General features: G+C 40.0%; 1 protein-coding gene across 3 annotated transcripts in view; it reads right to left on the minus strand.

Annotated features, from left to right (window-relative positions):
- VPS8 (VPS8 subunit of CORVET complex) overlaps positions 1 to 20,995 on the minus strand; it is a 263,309-nt gene that overhangs the window by 161,217 nt on the left and 81,097 nt on the right. For all 3 annotated transcript variants that reach the window (XM_030931118.1, XM_030931123.1, XM_030931127.1), the window contains 3 exons: positions 18,772 to 18,994; positions 15,118 to 15,207; positions 12,810 to 12,861 (listed from right to left, as the gene is read on the minus strand). In XM_030931118.1, the coding sequence (XP_030786978.1) occupies positions 12,810 to 12,861; positions 15,118 to 15,207; positions 18,772 to 18,994 (365 nt within the window). The remainder of the gene's footprint in view (positions 1 to 12,809; positions 12,862 to 15,117; positions 15,208 to 18,771; positions 18,995 to 20,995) is intronic.

Here is a 20,995-nt window from a genome sequence, read left to right on the forward strand (position 1 = left end):
GACATTTTAATTCTCCACTTTCATTTCTGGTAGATATAGATGCAAAAGGCAATTTTCAACTTTGCTTCAAAAAGATTAGGTTCAAGGCTACTATTAGGTACAGGAAGTTAAGACTATAAAATGACTCCCCCACCTCCACCCTTATAGTAAAAAAATGACAAAACCTGGACATCATACAGAAAGGAACTACCTGAAGTTACTAATGAGTTACTGGGGAGTGAGCACAAGCATGAGCTGGTGGGGACTTCAGCCTCATCTGGGGGAGGAGAGACAGGCAGTCACACTGTTCTTCCTTCTGGCCTGTCCCTGAGTAAGCGTACTCTGAACTGCACACATAAGGAGGCATGGAAAGGCCCCTAACCTTCCTGGCACAGGTGTGGGGGTGGGGGATCGGACACACAGGAGGCATGGAAAGGCCCTAATCTCCCTGGCACAGGGGTGGGGGCGGGGGATCGGAAAAGTGAGGTCAGGAAACCATGAATACAGAAGGGAGTTGGGGAATCCCAAAAGTGAAAGAATCAAAGAAGAGATCCCCAAATTGTCTGCCCACACCTGGAGTAGATCCATTTACTAAACCAGCATGCAGGAAAAAGACAAAGCAGCTTAGTCAAAGACAAAAAACCAGGATCAAGAATGGAGCTCCCTCTCTGAAGGTTTTGGAGTGAGGAGAGGAGCACATGGGCTCTGGTGGAGAGTTCCTTCACTTGGAGAAGCGGAGATCGGGAGTTAGCTGTACAAGTAAATTACCACCTCTGTGGCTTTTGGCCCAGGTCTAAGTGCTGTCTGTGTGGCAAGCACAGCAGAGCTGGAGGCCATCAGGGAAAAAGCAACAATCTTTCTGGCAAGGGAAACGTGAAGTTAAGAAACATACACAGTTTAAAAATTAGGAGAATCTTGCAAAGGAACGAGAAAGAGGAAGGATCCCCAAACTCTGTCTACCCTCATCACTGACTGACCCCTGAACCATGCATGTGGATCAGAATCAAAGCAGATCAGCCATCCAGAAATGACCTGAGGAGAGACTGGAGCTGCACAAGAGAGAGAGTTTGCAGTTCAAGCCCACCAAGAAAATTATCCGATAAAACAATGGAAAACAATACTTTGTGGTGAAAAATACCTGATAGAACAATGGAGAAAAATATTCACTGCAGAACCTATACTCTTCACACGATGTAACATTCATAATATCAGATACAGTCCAAAATTACCCAACATGAAAAACCATGAAAATAAAACATATTTTTCTTAAAAGTGAATCGAATCCAATCCTGAGATGAACAAAATGTGAGAACAAGCAAAGATTTTAAAGCACTATTATAATTATCCTGAAGCAAAAGAAATGGTTTCAGTGCATGAAAATTTCAACAGATAAATGAAGAGTTGCAGCAGAGAAAACAGAAACAAGAACTAAATGGAAATTAGACTGAAAAATATAACTGCTGAAAATAAAAAATCACTGAGCAGATTTAACAGTTGAATTGACATGAAGGAGTTAAGAGCAAATGAATCTGAAGGAAGAGAATAGAAATCATCCAAGGTGAAAAACAGAGAGGAAAAAAGACCAAACAGAACACAGTCAAAACCCAGAGAAACAGACCTCAGAAGTGGTGGGGTAAGCACCTGCAAAAATCTCCTCCATAAAAGCAGTACAAATACTGGTAAAAACTGTCAAATCGGCTTTTTCAGAACTCTTGAAATTAACTAAAAATTTGCCATAATCTGAGGAACATTTATTCAGAAAAATGCCTGAATCTCAGGAAGACCAGTTAATTTTAGTTTTAACTTTATGTATTGCCATCTCCCTTTCTCCAGCTCTACTGTAGTTCTGAAAATCAATATTGCCTTACAACTTGGGCAGCTGTGAAAACAAGTAGAACACAACGGGTTTGATAGCGACAGGAGGCAGCCAAATGCCTAGGCAGATAGGGGTGGGTCCCTCGTGAAACCCCACCTTCAAGCCAAAAAACAGCCTGAAGGCTGAAAGACCAGATTACTGGTCCGGATGAAATCTGCAACCTGGAGTGAGAACTTCTGTTTCTGTTTGCACATCCTCTCCCAGTTGATTCTTTCTGAATAATGCCTTTTAACCAATCGAATGTTGCCTTTTCCAATACTGCTATGGTCTGCCCCTCCCCTATTCTGAGCCCATAGTAGCCCAAGACTCACCACATTGAGGGGACTTTCCCGCCTTCGGGTAGCGGGACCACCCCCGCATCCCTTCTCTGCAGAAAGCCATTTCATCACTCAATAAAACTCCCCACCTTGCTCACTCTTCAATTGTCAGCGTATCCTCATTCTTCTTGGAGGCTGGACAAGAGCTGGGGAGCCACCAAGTGCAGGTACCTAGAAAGGCTGTTATACTGGCCTTTTGCCTTCACTGACAAAAGGCAGCCACCCCACACAATGGGGCCAGGGGCCGACCAATTGCTAACATGCTGCCGTCCATCAGGCTGTGGATGGTAAAACTAAAAGAGCTAATTAGCACACTAACACCCCATCTGGGGCTTCAGGGTCGTGGGCACCCTTGTCTGGGTGCTGCTGCATTCCCCTCAAGGCCATGGGCCTCACACGGAGCTTGCTCCTGTGTCAGCGCTTGGAGTGGCCAGCCAGATCCCACCCTCGCTTGCTCATATGCTCCCTCCCACAAGGGGCTGAGCGCAGCAGGCCAAGTAGACAGGACGCCCCTGCTGCACATCCGGCAAAGGGCCAAGAGAAAATTCCTGTGTCAATCTTGTAGCCCCTCAAATGCCCCATCCTCAGAGAATTGTCACTATTTGACCTATCTGGCAGCTTACTTAAAAGCTCCATTTTCAGGGCTTATCTTTTTTTGCCCTAATTCAGAACTCATTCTGTGGGAACAGCACTATCCCCAGGACATTTGTGGAAACAGTCAGTGCCATTGTTCAACATTACAGTGGGCTGAGACAGTGTCAGTAGTTGGGACTAATAAGTGGTGCACCAAAAACCTTAAAAGGAAAAACTGGAGAACGGGAGATCTGCGGGGGCTTTTGAAAAGTTCTAACATATTCCTGGAATTCTAAAAGGATGTATGCATATAAAGGGCTTTGCACATACCCAGGGAAATTCTCAAAGGCCCTAATTTATAATCCATGGCTGACTTTGCAGCTCTGTGCAAGCAGGAAGGGAAGGCTACAGCAGAATTCTAAACTGCCTGCCAAAGAACTGAAAATTCCAAGATAAAATGAAGCAAGAACTGATAGGATTAAAGTGAGAGAGGTACAATTCAACAATATTTGGAGACTTCAATATCCCACTTTCAAAAACAGAACAATCAGTAGAAGATGAACAGGAAATACAAGACTTGAACAAAACTATAAGCAAATAGACCTAACAGACAAAGAAGCCCAGAGAATTTCACCCCAAAATATGGCACCATGGTATGCAGATTATTTTAAATTAAGGGTCCTTCAAGGTCAGCATATGCTGGGAGAGACTTGTGAAAGGAAAATAAATCTTGCGACCCCAAAATCACTAAGCCAAAGGGAAAAGTCAAGCTGGGAACTAATGTCAGGCAAACCTGATCCCATTCTATCCCTAAATAAGACAGCTACAAAGATAAGAAGCTACATACCTCCCTCACAATTTACCCACAAGGAAATTCCTTGTGGACAAAGGACAGACAGAACTCAAAGTCATCCCTTTGAGGCTCACCTGAGACAAATGCATATCTAATTGCTTCCTCTGCCCTATTGTTTATGTAAAAATGGAGATTCACTGAGCCAGACTAAATTGTGTATTCAGTGGAAGGCTGATCAAGGACTCAAAAGAATGCAACCTTTTGTCTCTGACCTACTTCTAACCTGGAAGCCCTCATTCGAGTTGTCCTGCCTTACCAGACTGAACCAATGTACACCTTAAACATATCGATGGATGTCTCATGTCTTCCAAAAATGTATAAAAGCAAGCTGCCCATCTCGGACATGTGTCGTTAGGACCCTGAGGCTGTGTCACGGGTGCATCCTTAACCTTGGCAAGATAAACTTTCTAAATAGACTGAGGCCTGAGTTAACAGGGCTCAGTAACTTTAACAGGTTAAAGATATTTTGAGTTAACAGGCTCTACTCTGACATTATGTGATCTACCTTAAGACTGGACCCTCCAAAGAAAACACAATTAATTGCCTTCCATCCCTTTCCTGAAATCTCTTTATCTATTGAGGAAAAGAAACCTAAGGAATACAATCGCACCTCTACAAGCTTTTTCACAAGATAATGTCTGCTCTCAACAACGATCCAAATATTGTTGGATCATTCAAATTCCAAAGACGATCCTTTACAAGTTAACTTCTGTCTCCCAGGTCCATTCATTCCCCTAATAATCATTTTCAACCCCTTAAAAGAACTGCCTATTTCCCCATCTCCCTTCTACCCCATAAGAAAGGATGCATCTGTACCTCCTTGGTGTTTGGACGAACGGAGGCAAGATGGTGCACTTCCGGGTTCTTCTTCACCAACTTTTCCTGCGCGCGCGAAAATGCAGCTGGCGCCTGGGAAGGTGCAGACCAACTGGGCATGCGCCAGGTGACGTCAATCCGAAGAGACCAAGATTTACCTGGTCGCACCTGCGGAATGCCCCCCGACACGCCCGTGCCCCGCCTATTGCCCTCCCACTCCTAGAAAAGCCGCTCCGGAGGGATGCCACGCGCGGCCTTCCTCAGTCCTCCACTCCTGTCAGGATGTCAGGACTGCAGGAACTCCGTCCGAGAGCCCCACCGGGGGACTCTGTCGGCCTTCTTTGCCGGAGGCCAACAAACCTCTTCCCCACACCTTAGGTGACCAAAATAAACTTGCAGTTTTGCTCCTACCCTTGCCTAGTCGCTGGTTCTTTTGTGCCCGCTCTGGTGGTCTTAGAAAAACAAATCAGTTGGTGCCGAAGACCCGGGAGGAGACCCCTCCTCAGGCCTTTAAGGGTTGAGGAACCTTCTCCTGCTCCCACGCGGCAGACAGACCAGGACCTGAGACCCGCTTCCCTCACTCTCACGGCCTCTCTGGGGTAAGTGCCCTTGTCTCCTCTTTACCTCCCTCGGCCAAAAATCCTGCGCAGGTCCGAGGCCCACTTTTGGGCCACCAAGTGGCTCGGGAGACCCGTTCAGGACGGAGACATCCGCCTGAAGTTAATCTCCACTTGGCTCCATGAGCCTCCAGTCTGTCTCTGCTGGTTCCAAAGGACGCTTTGAGGCCAGGCAGAGATCCACTTCCATTTCCATTGTGTCCATTGTGTAAGTAAAGAGGAAACAAACGGGAAACCCCCCCGAGTCCAAATTTCCAAAGAGCACCCCCTTAGGGTGCCTCCTAGCCAATTTAAAAACCTTACAGGTCGAACAAGACCTTAGGAGGAAGCGGTTAATTTTCCTTTCCACTGTGGCGTGATCAACCTCAGCAATTTCTGCCAGTGGCTAGGCAAGTGGTCTGAAATTAATTACATACAAGGCTTTTGGGCCTTATGCTCTCGTCCCGACCTGCCCTATACTCCTCCTTCTCTCCCCGCTCTCTCCAACCCCTCCCTTCCTGCCCAGACTCCTCCTCCTTCCCCCATCCAGACTCCTCCTTCCTCCTCCTTATCTACTAGTAATCCACTCGGTCCTGTGCCTCCTTCCGGGCCCCCAACTGGCTGTCTTGAGTCCCCTGTCTCTGCCCACACCCTCCTACAGTGTTAGCACCTTTGCGAGAGGTGGCTGGGGCGGAGGGGGGAGTCAGAGTACATGTCCCTTTTTCATTGGCCGATCTTTCCAAAATTGAGAAGCATTTAGGTGATTTCTCAGCTAATCCTACCATATACATAAAGGAATTTAGATACCTTTGTCAGGCCTATGACTTAACTTGGCATGGCCTCTAGGTTATCCTAACTTCCACCCTAAACCCTGAGGAGCAGGAGCACATCCTAGCTCAATCAGCTCCTGACATTCGTAAAAAACTTCAAAAGGTAGAGAATGGTCCTCAGACACCAATACAAGACCTGGTTAAATTAGCCTTTAAGGTCTATAACTCCAGAGAGGAGACGGCAGGCTCGCCTCAAACAGAAGTTACAGCTCCTAGCAGCGGCTTTACAGCCCAGTCGTAACCCCAGGCCAGAGAGTACACACTCCGCAGACTCCAAGGCTACGAAAGGAGCCTGCTGTAAGTGCGGCAAGGCAGGATACTATGCCAACAGGTGTCTGCAAGGTCCCCGAGCCCCAACGCAGCCTTGCTATAAGTGCAAGGCATCAGGACATTGGGCCAGTGAATGTCCTAACCCTCGTCCACCAGCAACCCCCTGCCCTGCTTGCCAGCAGGGAGGACACTGGAAGTCTGATTGCCCCACCCTGAGAACAGGTGCTGCGTCTCCACGTGACCCCCTTTCCCAGGATCCTGGGAGCTCCTTCCAGCTCCTACATCTGGATGATGACGACAACTGAAGGTGCCAAGACTCGGGGACCCCCATCACCCTCGCCGAGCCGCGGGTAACTCTCCTGGTAGCGGGTAAGACAATTTTTTAATCAACAGTGAGGCTACCTATTCTGTTTTGCCGTCCTTCTCTGGACCTAGCCTTCTATCCAATATCTCTGTAGTAGGAGTAGACGGAAAGCCATCCACTCCACAAAAAAACTCCACTCCTTAATTGCTGCCTGGCCAACAACTACTCTGCACACTCGTTCCTCATTCCCAGCTAAAAAGGGCCCCTACCGAAAGCAATCAGTGGAAATCAGTTTGGCTTTCCCCCATTCACCTCAAACTTACTAAATTTTCTTAACTATCTCATACTCCTCAACCTTGCTGGGACCTTCCTTCTGGGTTTTGACCCTATTCCAACAAATGCTTCCATTCCTCATTCCTATACTAATACTGTGCCTTATTTTATTCTTCATCCGTACGTCCAAATGGCAACCATGGGCCCCAACCTTAACGACGCCCCTTAACAGCAGGAAGTAGCCAGACAGACCACGGTGCCCCTTATCACTATTACCAATAAAAGGTTGGACTGTTTGGACGAACGGAGGCAAGATGGTGCACTTCCGGGTTCTTCTTCACCAACTTTTCCCGCGCGCGCGAAAATGCAGCTGGCGCCTGGGAAGGTGCAGACCAACTGGGCATGCGCCAGGTGACGTCAATCTGAAGAGACCAAGATTTACCTGGTCGCACCTGCGGAACGCCCCCCGACACGCCCGTGCCCCGCCTATTGCCCTCCCACTCCTAGAAAAGCCGCTCCGGAGGGACGCCATGCGCGGCCTTCCTCAGTCCTCCACTCCTGTCGGGATGTCAGGACTGCAGGAACTCCGTCCGAGAGCCCCACCGGGGGACTCTGTCAGCCTTCTTTGCCAGAGGCCGACAGACCTCTTCCCTACACCTTAGGTGACCAAAATAAACTTGCAGTTTTGCTCCTACCCTTGCCTAGTCGCTGGTTCTTTTGTGCCCGCTCTGGTGGTCTTAGAAAAACAAATCACTTGGGTTTTCAAGTCATCATAATCCTTCAATTACCCCATGTTTATGCATGTTAACAAAAGTATATGCCTTTTTCTACCCACTAATCTATTATTAATTCATTTCAACAGACTTAGACTCAAAGTTTCAGAGGGAAAGTTTAAATTTCCCTGCAGACATCTATGTAACACTCTACCCAACAACAGAAGACATTCAACATATTACTATGCTCAAGTGCACATAGAACATTCTCCAGAACAGACCTTATGTGAGGTCATAAAGTGTCAACAAATTCTTAAAAGATAGAAATCATAAAAAGTACATTTTCTGACCACAAAAAAAGTAGAAATCAATATGAGAAGAAATGTGAGAAATTCTCACATAGGTGGAAATTAGACAACACACTTCTAAATCACCAGTCAAGACATGACAAGAGAAATTATAAAATACTTTAGGATGAATGAAAATGAAGATGACATACCAAAACGTATTGCTTAGAGGAATATTTGTAGCTGTAAACACCTAATTAAAACAACAACAACAAAACAAGAAAGACCTGAAATCAACAATATGAGCTTCTACCTAAACAGCTTCTAACCCAAAGAGCTGAAGAAAGCAAATAATAGACTAAAGTTGAATGCATGATATCAAAATTGGTTCTATGAAAAGATCAACAAAACTGACAAACCTTTAGGCAAACTAAAAAAAGAGAGAAGAGTCAAATTACAAAAATTAGTAATGAAAGAGACATCGCTACTGACCTTACAGAAAAAAAAGGAATTATGAACGAATACTATAAACAACTATATGCCTACATATTAGATAATGCAGATGAAATGGTCAAATGTCTAGAAATTTTAAAACTACTGAAACATGCAAAAAGAAACAGATAATCTGAGTAAACTCCAACAAACAAAGAAAACTAAACTAGTACTATGATCTGAATGTGGCACCCAATTCATGTGTTGCAAACTTCATCCCCAGTGCAACAATGCTGGGAGGTGGGGGCCTTTGGGGAGGTGTTTAAGTCATGAGGGTTCCACCCTCACGAATGGATTAATGCTGCAGTAAAAAAGGGCTTGATGGACTGGGTTCACTATTTTTCCACTCTTCTGCCAAGTGAGGACGCAGTGTTTGTTCCCACTTGCCCTTCCAACTTCCACCACATGAGGACACAGCAAGAAGGCCTTCATGAGACACCAGGTGCCAGCACCTGGATTTTGGACTTCTCAGCCACCAGAACTGTAAGACATAAGTTTGTCTTACCCAGTCTTAGGTATTCTGTTACAGCAGCACAAAACAGACCAAAACAACTAATAATTTTAAAACTTTCAATAAAGAAAAGCCCAGGCACACATGGCTTCATATTGAATTCTACCAAACATTTAAAAAGTTAACACTAATCCTTTACAAACTCTTCCAAAAAATAAGAAAGAATACTTCCCAACTCATTCTATGAGGCAAACATACCAAGACACACTAATAACAACACTGGTATTCTTTTGATAACAAGATATCAAAAGAAAACAAAACTGTAGAACAATATCTCTTATGAATATAGACACACAAATCCTTGAGAAATAGTAGCAAACTGAATCCAGCAACATAGTTAAAAGATTATATACCAAGTGAGATTTATCCCAAGAATGCAAGGTTGGCTTAACATACAGAATTAAATAGATCATATCAATAAAATAAAGGACAAAATCCACAAGATAATCTTAACAGATGCAGAAAAAGCATCTGTTAAATCCAACAGTCTTTCATGTTAGAAACACTCAAACTGGGTAAAGAAAACTTCATTGAATGGGTAAGACTATCTACATCAAATTTAATGATGAAATATTGAGTGCTTTCCCCCTAATATCAAGAAAATAAGACATCCATTCTTGCCACTTTTGTTCAACACTGTGTTAGTGGGTGTAGCCAGCCCAATTAGGGAATAAAAACAAAGCCATCTAGATTAGAAAGAAAAAAGTATAATTATTTTTATTTGCAGATGACATAATCTATATTTTCCTTAGCAAGTTCTAAGAAATTAGCTTTAAAAATTAGAACTAATAAATGAATACAGCAAGGATGTACGATACAAGGTCAATATACAAAAATCACACTAGCAATTAACATTCTATTTCACACTAGCAATTAATACCCTGAAAATAAAATTAAGAAAACAATTCCATTTATAAGAGCATCAAGGTGAATAAAATATTTAGGAAGAGGAAAAGAAGTATACGACCGATACATTAAAAACTGCAAAATATCATTGAAAAAAAAGTAAAGAAGACCTAAATAAAATGAAAAGATGTGCTGTGTTCATGACGTGAAAGATTTGGTAATATTAGTATAGTAATAAAATTGATACACAGATTCAAAGCAATCCTTATGAAAATCCCAGCTGCCTTTTCTGCAGAAAAGTGGAAAGCAAAGTGACTTTAAGACCAAAATAACCTGGGTACAGTGGCTCACACCTATAATCTCAGCTACTTGGGAGGCTGAGGTGGGAGGATTGCTCAAGGCCAGGAGTTCAAGACCAGCCTGGGCAACACAGCAAGATCCTGTCTTAAGAATTTTTTTTTAATTCAGCAGGGCATGGTGGCCTGTAGCACCAGCTACTTGGGAGGCTGAGGCAGGAGGATCACTTGATCCCATAAGTTTGAGGCTACAATGAACTATGATCGCACCACTGTACTCCAGCCTGACTGACAGAATGAGACTCTGTCTCTAAAAGAAAATTAATTTTAAAAAGATAAAAATAGAAAAACATATCACATTCATACATTACAAAATTCTACAGTGTTAAGATAGCAATTCTCTCTCCAAATTAATCGATAGCATCAATGCAATCTCAAAGAAAATCAAACGAGCTTTTTAAAAAAAAACTGATGAGCTGATTTTAACGTTTATATAGAAAGGCAAAGAACCTGGACTAGATAAGCCAATTTTGAAAAAGAAAAACAATATTGTAGGACTTAAAATACGTGATTTTCAGACTTACTATGAAGTTACAAGAAGCAAGACAGTGTATTACTGGACAAAGATAGACATATAGCTCAATAGAACTGAAGAGAGCACAGAAACACGCCCACAGTTACACGGTCACTTGACTTTTCATAAAGGTGTCAAGGTAATTCAATGGAAATAAGATAATCTTAGCAATAAATGGTAAGACTTACAGGAACAATTGATAGCTGTATGGAAAAAAATCCTTGAACTTCACCTTGCATCATTTATAAACATTAACTAAAAATGAATTATAGACCTAAATACAAGAGGTTAAAACTATTAAATTTCTACAAGAAAATGTGGGAGAAAATATTTATGTCACTAGATTGAACCAAGATTTCTTAAACAGAATATCAAAAGCCTAAATGACAAAAAAAATTAATAAGATGAACTTCATGAATATTAAAAAATTTTGCTCTTTGAAAAACATGGTTAAGAAAACAAAAAAGCAAGCTATGGATGAGGGTTAAAATTTTTGCCAAACATACTGGAAAAGGGCTTACATCCAGACTACATAAAAAACCCTTCCAGACTCTGATGGTAAGCTCACTACCTTGGGAACTCTTGTTTTTTTTTTTTTTTTTTTTTTTTTTTTTTTGACAGACTCTCGCTCTGTCACCCAGGCTGGAGTGCAATTGTGTGATCTCAGCTCACTGCAACCTCTGCCTCCCGCGTTCAAGCAATTCTTCTGCCTCAGCCTCCTGAGTAGCTGGGACTACAGGCGCCCACCACCACACCTGGCCAATTTTTATATTTTTGGTAGAAACAGGGTTTCACCATATTGGCCAGGCTGGTCTTGAACTCCTGACCTTGTGATCCACCTGCCTGGGCCTCCCAAAGAAATGCTGGGATTACAGGCATGAGCCACCACACCTGGCAGCTTGGGAACTCTTAATAATTCAATAATATGAAGACAACCCCAGGTCATCTCCACCAATTAAAAAAAGGAAAAGGACTAAATATTTAAACAGATGAGTCACAAAAGATATGTGAATGGCTAAACAAGCACATGAAAAAACGATTAACATCACTAATGATCAGAGAATAAAAATTAAAATCATAATAAAATACCATTATTTATTAGAATGGCTAAAGTTTTAAGAAGATTTAAAACACTGACAGTATCAAGTGCTTGCAAGGATGTGGAAAAACTGGAACTCTCAAATATTGTTGATAAGGAATGGTACAGCATTTGGAAAAACCATATAGCAATAGCTTAGAAAGTAAAACATATATTTGGCCAGGCGCGGTGGCTCAAGCCTGTAATCCCAGCACTTTGGGAGGCCGAGACAGGTGGATCACGAGGTCAGGAGATCGAGACCATCCTGGCTAACATGGTGAAACCCCGTCTCTACTAAAAAATACAAAAAACTAGCCGGGTGAGGTGGCGGGCGCCTGTAGTCCCAGCTACTCAGGAGGCTGAGGCAGGAGAATGGCATAAACCCGGGAGGCGGAGCTTGCCTGAGCTGAGATCCGGCCACTGCACTCCAGCCTGGGCGACAGAGTGAGACTCCGTATCAAAAAAAAAAAGAAAGTAAAACATGTTTACCACACAATCCAGCCATTCCAACCTTAGGTATTTGCCCGAGAAAATGAACACATTTGTCCACACAGAAACTTACAGCTAGTGGTCAGGAATGGAGGGTAAGAGAACAAGGGGGGATACTTGAGGTAATGAAAGTTTTCAGTATCTTGACTTTATCAATATGAATTAAATATGAATATCCAGTTGTGATACTGTACTTTATTTTTTGCAAGATGCTATCATTGAGGAAACTATGTAAAGACTATTTAGGATCTCTATGTGCCATTTCTTACAACTGCACGCAATTACCTCAAAAAGTTTAACTTAAAAAAAAAAAAAAAAAAACCTTGTCCACAAATGTTGTAGCAGCATTATATTATTCATAGTAGTCCCAAACTGAAAGCAACTCAAATTTCCATGAAGTGGTGAGTGATTAAACAGCTTATGGTATATTCAATCCATGGAATATCATTTAGTGGTAAAAGGGAACAAAATATTAATATACATAAAACAACATGGATGACTCTCAAAAATATGCTTCATCCATGTTAAATGAAAGAAATAAAACACCAAAGATTACACAGTACATAATTCCATTCACATGAAGTGTAGTGACAGAAAGTAGATCAGTGACTGCCCAGAGCAGGGCTGTGGGGGATGGATCAAGTACAAAGGGGAAGGAGGTAACTTTTTAGTATGAGAGGCTATGGCTCCTTCTACAGCTTGATTATGGTGGTGTTACATGATTGCACATGATTACCAACATTTACACTACACACATATAATTGGAGAATTTTATAACATTTAAATAATACCTTAAATACAGGAAAGCAAAAAATTAAGGCTTAGAAAATAAATACCTGTTAGCGTTCTTCCAGCATTCAGAGGAGGAGCAATGACTCTGAAAAGTTTCTGCATTAAAAGTAATAGGAAAACAATCACCATCATCTCAAATGATATTATTTAAAAAATAATCAAGAATCTTATGCTATTCATCACCATTCGCTGACAGAATTAGTCATTTACCATTAGGATTAAACATGAAAACCTTTAACCTGTACATGAAATGTTTAGAAGGGTCACTGAGAAACAATCACTGTTGTCATATTCCTCACCGAAAAAACCCATTTAATACATACCAGTTACATAAAGGGCTTACCTGAGATTATAATTTTGATATAAAGTATCCTTTGGTTCTTAAAAGCTTTATTCTTCTAAAAGGTACGAAGCAAGGGAAAGGACATCCTGCTCAAGTGGTAACAGAGATGACTTTAAACTGAAAATACCTAACCAGCAGCCACAGAAAGAAATACCATCTAAACTTAAGCAGAGGCTCCCAAATATATAGCTGCCATGGAACCCCCTTCACAGGGAGATTCCTATTTGCGAAAAAACGGATCCTTAGCACCAGGAAATGCAAATTCAGCTGTCCATTAGCAACAAAAAGCCCAAAAGAACTTTCCATGCTTTCCCACTGAAGACCTAACTACCTGCTACCCTCGTTTTTGTTAAGCTGGTATATAAACCTCTACCTCTGGTTACTCAGCAGAGATGCTTATTACTGAGTGTTCCTATACATATGTAAATAATCCTTATCTTTTCTCCTGTTAATCTGTATCTTGTCAGTTAATTCAGAGCCTTCAATCCTTTCCCTGTACCTCCCACCTCTGGGACCTAAATTGGTAAATAAAAAGTTTTTCCTCCCAACTCAAGACACCTATTCTTACCTTAGCCAAAACTAGAAAAAACGAAAGTTTCCTATGGTAGTCATCTCAAATGTGATGACACTCTTTCATTCTAAAAAATCTAGACAATTTCAAGAGACAGGACACTTTCTCTTAATTCAGACCTCTTTAAGTAGTAAAATAGCTAAACTTTAAACACTTCGAACACAAAACAAGGTAACCTCAATAGCTCAGTGTTCCATTTGAGATGTATCAGTATAAATGCAAACCAGATTTTATTAATATGAGGAATACGAAACCGATGCAAAACAAAAATTTCAAAAGCAACATAACAAAAATACAGCAATCATCTTGTCAATGCAGAATGCATCAAAATAGAATCTGTTTTGAGGGATTAATTTGAGCAAAACTAGAAACTACATTAATTCTTCTGAATTGTGGCTTAGTTGTGGCATGCAGGGAGGCACTGGACCTCACTGAGGAGGCAGCTGACGAGTCTTTTTCAGGGAACTACTGGACCTTAATGAAGCAGCAGCTGAGAGGTGTTCAAGATAAAAAAAATACTTGACATTACAGACAATCAGGGCCAAACCCCCAAAACCAGAGGTAGAGGGGTGGGGGACTAATTTTAGAAACTAGAAGAGAAGTGCAACCAAAATTGAAGGGTTATAAATTAGAGGGGTACTCACCCTACCAAACTTAATGTGCTTAAAGAAGCCTGAACTATCATAGAATGCTGACTTCTTAATACTGAAGATAGTTTTGGATGGCAATAAATTAGCAAAATGGATGCCTTCAGCAGAGGCCTGATTTTTTTGAGGGACACTATAATAAAGCATTGGGCTAGGAGGGCACTACATGTATCTACAACTCATTCTCCACTATTCTGCCATCAAACTTAAGACAAATAAGAAAACAGATATGGGGTTTGGTTTTTCCAAAAGTAAGTACAAATGTTTTTTAGATTCTCTTGGTAAGGAGAATAAAAAATTAGAATGAATGCTATGAAATTCTGAGTTAGTAAAAGCAAAAAATGATCAATTAATAATGGCCTCCTACCATTTTCAGGAGCCTTCCCCAGCAGAATATATCTACAAATAGCATTACTCAATAGTACATTGATTATATAAAATAGTTACACAAAATAAATTTTTCACATCTTTAGGAAAAGTTACTACAGTATCAAAAATTCTTATGAGAAAAACATGTAAAGCCTAACAAGCAAGCATTAATTTAAATTTTATCTATTGTTCTCTGGTATTTAAATACCTACTTATGTAGATAAGAAAGCAAGCAATGGCAGAAGGTATAAAATTGAAGACTATCTAAAAGCCCCAAGCTAAAATGGGTTCAAGGTCAATAAATCTGTAAGAATTTTTAAATAATTGGATAAAACTAGAAACTGTTAAAAGCAAATGGAGAATAGGAGAAAAAAAGTTAGTAGACAAAATTAATTATGTATCCAAGTCAGGAAGTATCTTACCTCCATGGGACTAATAAATTCATTCATGCCTCTGTTGTAGACATAGATCATAGCATCATATAAACGATTTTCCCAACACATGAGAACCACCTGTGAAAAGGAAAAGCCACTTGGTCCATACAATTCAGAGTCAACAATTACTTTCCTTAAAGCTTTAAGAATGGAAAAGGTCTTGAATTCTCTTCCCTAATTTTTCTTGTTTCTTCTCTGATAAAAACTGAAATTCAAGGACTCAAACACAATGCAAGGCAAGGGTAAGAGCTGCTGTAGGTTAAATTACTACTTTTAATAGTACAATGCTTACTTTAAGACATTCACAGTGTCTAATTTTGTCTCTTCTCTATCCTCCCCCTTTCTATATTCATTTTACCTTTGGTCAATAGTTCTACAAATATTTATTGAACACATATTCAAACCCTCTCCTAGGCACTGGGAATAAAGTGTTAGATAAGATAAATCCAGACTTTGTCCCTACCCTTATAGAACTTACATTGATCTTGGATGCCCACCAAAAGGAGGTAGGGGTACAAAATGGCATGTGAGTTAAGACTTGGGGAAGATACTCAATTACACAAATAATTCATTATTTACAAATGTGGTAAGCGCTATTAACCTGACTGGTCTGGAGTATTCAAAAAGTCACCCCTAAAGGAACAACATTTAAGGAGGGACCTGTATGTGAGCCACAAGCAGAAGTGCAAGCTAGGAATTCTGTAGGAAGAAGCAAGAGTAAGGATGAAGGACCTAATGTGGAAGTGAGCTGGAAGTGCTTAAGGATGGAGAGAAATCAATTTGAGAAAACATTTTGGAAGAGGACTAGATATGAGTTTGAGTATACAGTACTCTATATTCTGTCCCTATGACAGCTATATAATACTATAAACAGTGGCAAGAGGAGAAGGGCAGAAGTCAGCAAAGGAGAATGACAAGCGGGAGTGAGAGGTAAGAGAGAAAATGGAAGTGAGATGTGCTGGGAGAGTCTTTCTAGAGAAGGCCTGTTCTTGGACTTCTACGACTCTCTAACCCTCTCTCAGCCAGTACCATGATCATGCATCTCTTCACTGATGACTAACACATTTACAGCTTCAGCCCTAACCTCCCTCTAACCCGTACATGTATCCAACTACTTAATTTGGTATCTTCACCTGAATGTCTAGTAGCAATCTCAAAATAAAATGGCCAACCAGAACTCCTGATTTGTCTCTCAAACTTAGACCTGCCTTAGTCTTGCAATCTTCTCAAAGGAATCACTCACTATTCACCCTGTTTCTCAAACCAAAAACTAGGCATCATCCTTAAATTCTCTCATTCCCACACTCTCACATCCCAATTCATCAGCAAATCAATTCTATCTCCAAAACATTCAAAATCAGGCCATCTCTCTTCATCTCACTGTTACCATTTCTGGCCAGAATCACCTCCTGGACCAACTTCCCAACTAGTCTCTTTGCTTCCTCTGCACTTGGCTCCCATCCCTCATTCTGTTACCCCTAAAACACAGGGTGCTCATGCTTAAAACTTTTCTAATGATTTTTCATAGCACTTAGAATAAGATGGAAAGATCTATACCTTGCCCTGCAAGATCTACCTCTGTACCAAGCTCCAGATCTGCTTCCTTTTCTGTTACTTGAACACCCAAGACAAAAATCCTTTTTTTTTTTTCACATTAGCTGTTGCTTTTACCTATAACAATCTTCTCTTCCAAGACCTTTGCATTACCGATTCCTTCTTATCATTTAGCTCCCAAGACTCAACGCTGCCTCCTCAAAAAGACTATCTATAATTAACCAATCTAAGGTAGCCTCACATTATCTCTCTACCATATTTCCTGGTTTGATTTTTAACATAATACTTGTATTGAAATACTTTCTGGATTTTTGTACACTGATACGTTCACTGTCAAACTTTTCTGCTAAAATTTAGGCTTTATGAGAGGACAAGCCTTGTTCACTAGGGATACTGAAGCATCCTCAGAGCCTGACGTTCAGTAAATGCTTCTTGAATTAATGAACAAATGCTGTTAAAAGAGTAAATACTACATTTGGTGCAGTGGACAAAGAGGCCATTGCTGACTCTAGTAAAAGTAAGATTGAAGAGTTAAGGATGTGGGGGAAAAAAATGAAAATAGCAACCTAGACAATGCTTTCAAGACATCTGGCTGTGACTGGGAGGAGTGAGATGGGGCAGTAACCTATGAGGAAAAAGGAGAGAAGGTTTTATATGGAGACATAAGAAACTGAGGGGAGGATTTTGAAATTGCTATTTAACATTAAAAAGACTATATTTACATGGTATTGGGGAAAGACTGAAAATGTTATAAAGTGCTATAAACAGAAGAAACTAAATTTTTTTTCCTATATGTGATAGGTAGGCAAAACTAGATGGACAACATGCTCTCAAATCATCAGACCTACTGTCAGACTATGAAGACTATGCCAAATTACCCATGTTATACAAAGGCAGGTATAAAACAGGATCTGGCTTTACTTTGCAAACTCACAGCCACTCATAAAGAGCTTCCAGAAATAAAATAATCATTTTTCCAAACCCTTAATTTCTATGTGATTTTGCACACTTTCAAAAAACTTTTGCTCTAAGACTTTTGCTAGTCTTCCATATTCAAGCTCAAGAGGGCTTAGCACCTTTGCAGGAGTAACATGCTCATTACTAGGACTAATGTGGAATTAAATAATTAAATTGTGGGCCAGGCTCAGTGGCTCACACCTGTAATCTCAGCACCTTGGGAGGCCATGGCAGGCGAATCACTTGAAGTCAAAAGTTTGAGACCAGCCTGGCCAACATGGTGAAACCCCATCTCTACTAAAAATACAAAAATTAGCTGGGCATGGAAGTGTGCGCCTTTAATCCCAGCTACTCTGGAGGCTGAGGCACAAGAATTGCTTCAACCCAGGAGGTTGCAGTGAGCCAAGATCACACCACTGTACTCCAGCCTGGGCAACAGAGCGAGACTCTGACTCAAAAAAAAAGAAGAAGAAGAAAAGAAAAATAAATTGTGAAATGTCTTAGGCCAGAATAAATACTGCACCTCCATTAAGAAACTTATTTCAAGAAACTCAATTAAGATAACTTATTGTGAGAACCTCAGATACACTGGAAGTATTTCTCAAACAATGGCTGGCTATTCATGCTAAAAAGTTCTATAACTTGCCTGTTATACCATGCTCTGTATTTCAAAACTCTGGACTTACATACTAGCTCTTTTTTAAAATGGCATCATATTTTTCAAGGTAAAAATATTTTATAATTCATGAGAAAGCAGCCATAGTTGAAATTCACTTGCTCAATGAAAACTATATTAATGAACGAACAAACTGATGAAGAGGGATCAGTTAACAAGCATTTATAGAGCAACTTCTAAACGTAAACTCTACACCAAGTACCATTGGGGATGTGAAAGAGACAGAAGACAACATAATCCCTGGCTTGCAAGGCACTTACAATTTAGCTTTCACTTAAATACAGTCCTAGGAAATATATTGACAAATATAAGTTTATAATACATCTTACTTAAAAAGTGCTCAATAAATAATTATGGTTTTTAGAAGGCAGGGTCAGGCCTGATCAGTGAAGTAAATGTAATCAATAAAGGAATGAAGTGTACTTCATAAGTTAGTAGACTGTCTATAAACTCACCTGCTGAATATCTAGGCTGGTGATATCCATATGTACAATGAGAGCTTCTACATTTTCCATTAATTTTTTATCTTGGAAATGAACAATCAAGTCTTTCATTACTTGGGGTGTGATTCCCACCAATTTATCACTTAAAATATATGGCTCAAGGCACTCCAAAAATACTCCTTTGGCCACTGAATTCTCACTTAATTTATCATACATCTGGCTAAATAAAAGATCCCTGTAACAGAAAGGGGGGGGGAAACTTTTAGGAACATGTCAAATATTCATTAAATTTAGTCTCCAAAGTATATCTCATTTTTTCCCTATTTCAACTTACTCATGAATTTATTTAAAATGGCAATAGTATTCACATAGAGCTTTATATTGCAAAAACTTTGTGTGCGTGTGTGTGTGTATATATATATGTGCGTGTGTGTGTATGTGTGTGTGTGTGTGTGTGTGTGTGTGTATATATATATTCCCAATTAATCCTCCCAACACTTCTTTAACAAATCAGAAGAGGTAAGATAAATTGTTTGCTAACAGTAACATAACTAACAAACAAGAGAGTCAGTCAGAATTTGAACCCAGCCTTCCGGCCTAAATCCTGTGTCAGTCTATTGTGGCATATTGCTTCTTAAAGACAACACTGACATGGGAACAGATAATTGGATGGACATCATGAAGCAGGAAAAAAAAAAAAGGACTACTCATGATTTATCCTTCCCTCCTTCCTGGTATTTAAATATTCCTAGCTGACCTGAAGAGCCAATATGCTTCTTTGTCTAGCTATAACCCTTTGCATCCCAAAATGTTTGGCTAGTGATTATTCATGGAAGAAAAAGAAAAAAAAGTGTTTAATACTTTAAATATAAACCTAGAAACAATTTTGTTGCAGAAACAAAAATTGTTTTAAATTACTTTAAATGTCAACAACCTCGACAATGTTTATTTCATATTTCTGTAAATAACCCATAATTTGAGTTATATTGACCATAGACAGAATTCTGAATTCTGTTTTCATACATTATATGATAGGCATTATTCTAAGTTGCTATTTATTCTTTAAAATTATCATTTTGTCTAACACAATATTTCAATATGCTGAAAAATCAGAATATACTTAAGTATTCCTGTACTGTTATATATATAACTTATTTCTAGTATTTTGAGTGATACTACAATGAACATCCATACAAAGCCTTTCCCATTTGGAGGGCTTAATTCCTAAATCACTCAACTTTTAGAAATTTATCTTAAGTGAAAAGATATGAAAAAATCTGTGGCACTTGAAATGTGCTACGAAATTATCTTCGAAAAGCATCACAGCATCAATTGACACTGCCACCTGCAATGTATAATCATGCCAATGCATGACATTTGCAAGTTTGGTTTTTCTCCCCTGACAATTTAATAATTCTTTTATGACCAGCAAATTTGAGTATTTTTCATGTTTTCATTTATAAATTGTTATTGCCTTGTATCATTCACTTCTTTGTTCATTCCATTTTTTAAAAATTACAAAAACTGTGTGAATTTTATTTACCTGTTGAGATTATTTACTTTTTTCTAAACATGTAATTTCTTTATACGCATATCGTGTCAATTGTGGAAAGTGATAAATGGTTTGTTTATTCACAGGTATGGTCTTTCATGACAAGTCCCACACAAACGTCAAGGAAGCTCCTGAAAGGACTAGGATGGGGTTTTGACTCATCTGAAGTCGTGGAAGGGGACAGATGGAAAACAGACTGGCTACAACTGCACCCGAACTCCATGTCACCCTGCAATTAACAGCATTTGCAATATTCTGGGGAAAATCCATAGCCATTTTTTTTTATCAAATGCACAAATGTACTTTTACATCATTTTCCCCCTTCATTTCATATTTATCAAAATATTTTCATGTCAGTTTCATTTGAATCAATAATTCATCATATTTTTGTGATGACTGATTACTAGCCAAGCAGAAGAAACAGAGATTAATGGAGTTTTACTGTAAGAAAGAAAAAGTAACAAGACAACTAATGATTCAAAGAAACTGTCAGATTTGCTAGTCCTTGTACTCTGTAATGTGTTGTTAAAAGGAATATGCTAAAAAAGATAATTACATATTTTAGCTTAGTACAAAAAGCCTTGGGGAGAGAATTAAAAAGAGCTAAAAATTCAGTAAAGGCTACAAAAGTTAACTAACGAGGCACTCCTGTGTCAAATAGCATGTGACGCTGGTAAGATAAAT

The sequence above is a fragment of the Rhinopithecus roxellana genome, chromosome 1 (genome assembly GCF_007565055.1).
Source record: "Rhinopithecus roxellana isolate Shanxi Qingling chromosome 1, ASM756505v1, whole genome shotgun sequence".
In the NCBI taxonomy this organism is placed as follows: domain Eukaryota; kingdom Metazoa; phylum Chordata; class Mammalia; order Primates; family Cercopithecidae; genus Rhinopithecus; species Rhinopithecus roxellana.